Source organism: Vicugna pacos, chromosome 7, assembly GCF_048564905.1.
Source record: "Vicugna pacos chromosome 7, VicPac4, whole genome shotgun sequence".
Classification (NCBI taxonomy): Eukaryota; Metazoa; Chordata; class Mammalia; order Artiodactyla; family Camelidae; genus Vicugna; species Vicugna pacos.
In genome coordinates this window covers 43,067,616-43,074,601 of record NC_132993.1, presented here as the reverse complement: position 1 = coordinate 43,074,601, position 6,986 = coordinate 43,067,616, and the positions used below count along the sequence as shown (strand labels likewise).

General features: G+C 39.1%; 1 protein-coding gene across 1 annotated transcript in view; it reads right to left on the bottom strand.

The window, feature by feature from the left end:
• Positions 1–326: 326 nt before the first annotated feature.
• The window catches only part of HIBADH (3-hydroxyisobutyrate dehydrogenase), a 95,915-nt gene continuing 89,255 nt past the window's right edge, over positions 327–6,986 (bottom strand). Inside the window, exons 7-8 of the mRNA XM_006201836.3 lie at positions 5,764–5,920; positions 327–1,282 (exon numbers count right to left, since the gene is read on the bottom strand). Coding sequence (XP_006201898.1) covers positions 1,124–1,282; positions 5,764–5,920 — 316 coding nt within the window. The 3' untranslated portion in view covers positions 327–1,123. The remainder of the gene's footprint in view (positions 1,283–5,763; positions 5,921–6,986) is intronic.

The window sequence follows — 6,986 nt, the reverse complement described above, 5'->3', positions numbered from 1 at the left end:
GGCTTGAAAAGAGCTTGTTCACTGGAGTGTTTTCTAGGGGCTGTGGTGGGGAGAGCGGCAACTGTGTCCTGGGACATCTTACATTAATGCAGGCCGGATGCCGAGAATAGCCACAACCTAGAAGACATTCAAACAGATGCTCATTGAAGGATTCCGGTAGAGCAGTGGGATGAGGGCTTGCCACTGGCCAGTTCAGACTCAGTTCCTTTGGACCTCCCCTCCCTTCTCTTTCTTCCTATCCTTTCCCCATTAGTCTGCAACACCAGTTTGTCAGATCATTTGATTGTTCACCAAATGGTTGGGAAGACACAAAGACTCCAAGAAAGTATTATCAGCATAGAAATTTATTTGAATTCAAAATAATATGGTTATATCTAGAATAGTGTAATAATTATCTAAAGCACATATCATCATTGGCTCTGAAACAGTTCTAAAGATACTCTTTTGAAGTCAAAAAATATGTATGTAGTAAGAATGTACAAGGAAGCAAAAATATAAAAGACAAGTCTGCTGAGTATTGGGAGTCATTACAAGAGGGGCACGCCAAGACAATGTAACAGAGTCCAAATTATATAACATGCAGCAAGGAGTTCTCTTGCTTTACCAATGTCTGGAAAATAAACCAGTAACCTCAGTAATGCGAGAATACCTCCACTTGGTTAACAGGACAAACTTTCTAAGGGACACAGGTAGTAATTTACTAGTCTGCCCCTTCCTCTAACTCCTTTCCTCACACTGACTTCTTTTCTTTCCTCAAAGATAGGTTTTATTCTCTTGAAAAAAAAATTGATTTTATTTGTAAGGTGGGGTAAATACATCCTGATTGAAGTATGCGAGGATTTAGCTGCAGATGCTCAGGGATCAAACTTCTGAGAAGGTCAGTCAGCTAGTGAGCAGAGACCATCAGTGGCTTGCAGAAAAGAACCAGGTAGTAAGTGTTCACTAAATAGATAAAAAGAATAAGCAGTTAAAAATGGGTGAAAAATCCCAGGGTTTACTGTGACCTAGACAATCAAAAGCAGACAGGTGACCTTGGATTAAACCCATGTACTTGTGGAGTGAGCTATAAGTGGCTCCAAGATAGAGTTTGGTTTCCAACAGTGTCCACAGCCGAAGGGCAGACTCAGAACGTCTCCTCCTCTCGTAGGAACTGGAACACGGATGAGAAGTCTTTGTTTGAGTAGCCCTTCGCACACATCATCCTGTAGATCTGATGGGCTTGACTGCCCAGCAGGATTGGGCTCTTCGTGCTGGTAGCAGAGTCTTGTGCTAATCCCAGATCCTGAATCAAACAAGGGCAGGATGGAATACATTGAGGCTGGTAGTTAAGGCTTACTTTGGAACTGGGGCTCCCAATGCTTGGGTTTCAAAGAAGGGAAAATGAAGTCTGAAAAAATAAGAGACTTAGAGGCATGATGTTAAGTTATATATACTTCTACAAGTGCTTTCATATAGCTGCAAAACTGCTCCAGACAGAAACCTTGATTTCTGAGCATCCTTTCCACTCTTCCACCCTCTACCCAATCTATTCATTTTTCTTTGACTTTGGTCGGGTGTTACTATCCAGGTGAGATCACACAGGAAAATGCTTTTTCACATCTGAAGAAGCCTGTAAGCCTAAGACAAACCCCATTATGAAATTATGGATGATGAAATTATGAATGATCAAAATATCCACTCAATCTCTTATTCAACAAATATTTAACTGCCATGTGCTGGGCACTGTTCTCAGTGCTGGTGATACAATCATGATAAAACCAAGTCACTGTTCTCCAGAACTTACTGTCCAGTGAGGAAGAGAGACAAGAAAACAAATCTTAAACTTCCAGACAATAACAAGTGCTATGAAGAAAAATAAAGCAGGGTAAGGGGTTAGAAAGTCATACATGGCATGGAGTGGGGTGGGAAAAAGAGTTCTGACAGTTCTGAGAGAAGGGATGTTTCAGGACAACATCCCTGAGGTGAAGATACTCGACCTAAGATCTGAGTGTTAGGGAGCAGTGCGTTCTTTGCAGAACTAGGAGAAGAGGCAGGCAGATGGAACAGCAAGGTAACGGCCCAGCCCCGCAGTGGGGCACGGCTCCGATGTTCAAGAAGTGGTAAGAAGGCCAATGAGGCAGAATCAGAGCAAGGAGGCTGGGGCGGGAAATGAGCCTGGGGATGGGCAGAGGTAGACCGTGGAGGCTTTATTATGTTTGGTAAGGAGACTGGATTTTATTTTAAGTGTAATGGACATTCATCTTCAGAACAACTCTTTAAGATCTCAGAGAGTTAACGCCTCATTCTGAGTTTCATAAAACTTATGGCTGTTTAAACATAGACAAAAGTTAATGTTATAAATCTTGTATTATTAAACTGCAGTGAAAGGATATCCTCTACCTCTGTCCAACCGTGAAGTATGTGGGGTGGATGGAAGGCAATGAAGACACGGATAACTGAAACAATATTCCCCACATTTCATTCCATTTGTGATTATTATATAAGAGCTGCAAACAAGTGGTAAAACCAACTAGATTTTCTTCTTACCATTACTATCCTCATTTCCTCTATCAACAGAAAAGCCAACAAGCAATGGAATAAGAAAAGAAGCAAGATGAGGACTATTTGTATTCTTTGAGGAACATCCTTGATAAATGAACAGTTACTGAATACTATCCACTCAAAGGGGAAAATGATTCAAAGAGAAAGTAAGCAAAGTTTAAAGAATGAACTAAATCTCTAGCCTCCTGAAAATGCATCATGCTGTATGTGTTAGCATTTTGTGCCTATTTGTGTCATTTTTACATGTTAAACACGTAGATTTGGAAAATCTACTTAATCTTAAATTCTCCTATAACTGCCACTAAAAAGCAAGTTTAATTAAGCAAGTAATAACCCACACACTTAACAAATGTGGACAGCTACGTTATTGCTTATACCCAGACAAGCTTCTTTTGTCAACATCAGTCTGCTGTACATCTGCAAGATGCATTTATTTAAAAAGGACAGGGAGAAAAGCTACATAGAAAGACTGCACTTAATTTTTAACCTAGTAATATAACTAGAATATAAGAACCGAGAGTAAATACAACACCTTGAGGAGAAGACAACACTACTGAGAAGAAAAGTCTATCAGAGGTTTTCAAAGGAACAAGTGAATACCCCAAATAAAAGCTAATAAAAACCAGAAAAGAGGGGAAAACTAAAATAGCTTTGTTGGTTACTACCTTAAAGGAGGGACATTCTAAAAAGAGAAGGGTGATTTAGTCTATAAAAGCGTAAGTGGCTTATCAATCCTGAAATGTTAGAAAAGGCATCCTTTGAAGCCTGTAACATATAATTTAAGACAAATACTCCCCTTCACCAATCAAATAAAAATATTTATGAATTCATGAGCTCAGTGGGTGGTTCAAGGAAAAAATATACAATTGTAAAAGGTTTTGACAAATTAATGGAGGACCAGGTTGTTACATTTCACAAGGACACAGGTATCCTGGGTGAGCACCAAGGTGGTCATGATTTTCCTTAAGTTGTTCCTTCGTGGCCATCAGAAACAGACTTCTAGGTTGGAGAGTTCAGAAGAATGATCTAGTTTTTGTACTGATTATGTTCTGATTACATACACACAATATATTAGAATTTTAAGGTGTTAAGACCTAGAAATAAACCTACAGCTTCTACTTCAATGACACACTAATACCATCTCCCCCAACACAATGAGATTCAATAGCAGTTGAGCAAAAAACATCTGTAAGTAAAGGCTTGATCTGGCCAAGCAGGTACAATTGCTTTAATCAGTGTAGCATTGATGGGGATTTCTTTAATCTCTATTAGTTTCTCTATACAAATCTAATTAGCTATGGTATATTTTTGCTAACAGCTCTCTAAGATGATGAAAGGTTGATTTTAAGTTCCTTTCTAAATTCTCTCATTCTAAGCAAAATTCAGAAGTCTTGTTCTTTAAAAGGGAAATGACAACTGCATTTCGTAGAGGAAACTAGAGCAAAAGAGAACACTAATGTCCATATTTTTTATTGTACTGTCTTATGCTATTAGTTGAAAAAAACTATCTTTTATTATCAAGAAAATAATTTTAAAGGAAGGACCTTAACAGGAGCAGATTCCTCCTGGGTAGGGACACTGGAGAAAACAATGGAAGTCAAGGTGTTACATGGAGAAGAGGACAGCTACGGTGGAGATTCCCAAAATAAAGCCAGCACCGCGCACACTCTGCTTGTTAGCAGTCTCCCTGGGTGGAGCTGTTAGCAGTATTTTAGGAACCAGATAAGCTAACAGGTCACAACCCACTTCATACAGATACATAATGCAAACTGGGCATAAATGCTACTCTCTCACTTTTCTGTGTGCTCCAATAAATGACCCTGCAGCTCTGATGAAAACAACACACTTAAGGATCTACTTTCTGTTTCCAGCAAGAGCAACATCGCACAATTATAAAAGCCTGTGTGGAGGATATGCAAACCAAAACACAAGGTACAGACTGGCATAAAAATAAATATTTTCTTAAATGAAACACGAGGAGAAATAAAACTACAAAATAAGAAACATAGTCTCCAATATGGTTTCATCCAATAAATATTCAAAGTGAGCCGACAATGTGCCAGGTGCTGTGCCCCAGGCCGGGCTGGAGGGACAAGGAGGGATGAGGCCGCAGAGGGAAGAGCACGTGCGCAGGGAGGGCCGGGGAGAGCGAGAGCAAGAGGCAGAGATGAGCTGGGTGAGGATGGAGCAGAGAAGGGGAGGCAAGAACGGGCTGGTGCGACGAGCAAAGGCCAGACCACCAAGCACCTGCATGACAACGTGTGGAGAGGGGGCTTCAACCTGCAAGCAACTGGTAACCATGAGACAGACAATAGGAGAAATGACATAATCAGGCTTTTACATTTTAGGAAGCTTGCCCTTTACCACAGAAAATGAACTGGAGAAGACGAGGATGAAAGGCAAGGAGTCCAGTCAAGGGCTGATGTGGGAAAATCTAAATGAGGCTCAGCCAAGGGACCAGCAGTGGCAGAGAAGGACAGTGAATGAATTTAAGGCATATTCAAGAAGTAGAATGGACAAAACATCACAGGGAATGAAGGAGAGTAAGCTGAGAATGTATCAAGTGTATGGATTATTACTTTGTAAAATATTAAATGACGGGGGTGTGGTGGGGTGAGGAGGGTAGTCCCTACGCAAAAATCTAATTCTGTTCGTCCAAAAAGTATTTCCTAACATTGATATCACAAATGAGAGGAGGCCAACAATGTGCTTTTCAAATGACTTTACACATAAATAAATATATATTCTTAAAGAAGGAACGTGTATTTGGAAATCCAGTATCCTGCAAAAGAGCCTCTCTTCTTTTGTGATATGTACTTGCAATGTCATTGTATTATCAACCATCAGAAAATGCTTACTGCTTCCATTCTAAGGGCTTGGTAAATTGATGTCAATTTATGATGAAGAACAAAATTTTACCAGCTCACATTACAAACAAACCCAAACACAAAAGAAAATTTCAGCCTACTCTTCTCATTTGAGAGGCCAGAATTAAAAATGAACAAGATAATGGTTTTTATCCCAGCTAAGTTTTAACTAATTTCCAGTGAGTAAATGAATCGCTATTTTAGTGACCCTGCCTTCTAGGATAGACATATGTTTTGTTATGGGCGGGGGTACGTTGGGGTGAGGGGAAAGAGAAAAAGAGAAGGGAGGGAAGGAGAAGAATTAGACCATTAAAATGCTCCCCCCACAGCCCGGTAGACTCTGCATGTACCATACCTTAGCCATGAGTGTTGTTCCGAATCCGCCCTGATAGTTATTAGCTGAGGGAACTCCATCCATCACCCCAGGTACAGGATTATAAGTGTCACTTGACCAGCACCGTCCTGAGCTCATATTTAGGATTTTAGCCAGTAGTTTTGGGTCAAGCCCTAACCTGTCAAAGGTCAAAGAAAAGAAGTGTTATATGTCAAAATGTTCAAGTCATGCGTGACTTATTTACATATGAGGATGCTCCATCTTCTCTCTCCATTTATGATGTTTTCAAAAATCAAAGCAGATTGATGAGAGAGAAGAATCCAATCTTAAATTACAGGGTATTAAAAGCTAGTGATTAAACATTTCTGAGCCAGGATATTCTGCACCGAGAGAAAACCTTCTGCATTCTCCTACTTTTAAGAAATAACATATAATTGCATAAAAGTGTCGCTGGTTTATCACACACATGGGCTTTCTAGTCTTTTGGACATTACTACATTTATGTGTCGCATAAGAACCTTAAGCCAATATGATGATCTAAATTCTACAGTCTTTACTCACAAATGATATATTTCAGAAAGAAACACTGACAGATAAACTATGTATCATGGGAGTCTGTGTGGATGCATTTATATGTATGTTTATTCTTTTAGCTTTTATGAGAATAAATGCAAGAGATGAGCCATGAGCAGTAAAATGAGCTTAAGAGAAGTTATCATTATAAAAGGAGATATTTCTTGCTCTAAACTTTTCCTTATTTATTAAATCTTCATTAGACAATCTTGCTTATGAAGCAAGTCTGCACAGAGTTGTGACATATGCTATCTATTCAGAGACATGCATTATAGTTCTGGGTCAACTGCTGATAAGGTTACTGATCCTGATAAAACAAAGCTTGCCCAAGCGGAAACATCATTTGTTCTATCACTGAGCTGATGGCATAAACGGCTGTTCAATGTGGACCCAGGAAAAAAAAAAAGAAAGAATTAAAATGCTCTATTACTTTGATTCCAAGTATCTTAGTGCAGTCTAGGAAGCATAGTTTTGCTGAGTATCTTTAAATCAAGTTTCAAATAAAACTTTCTGCTTTTTGTTAAAACCAGTTCCTTCCAGAATTAAAAAAAAAAAAGACTAAGAAGAGACACATAAAAATGTTAAACAAATTGTGCATTTTGGTATGCTTAAGTTCTTATTACTTGTGTGTTAGAAATATATGTCCGTTTATTTCCAAATCAGAAGATAAT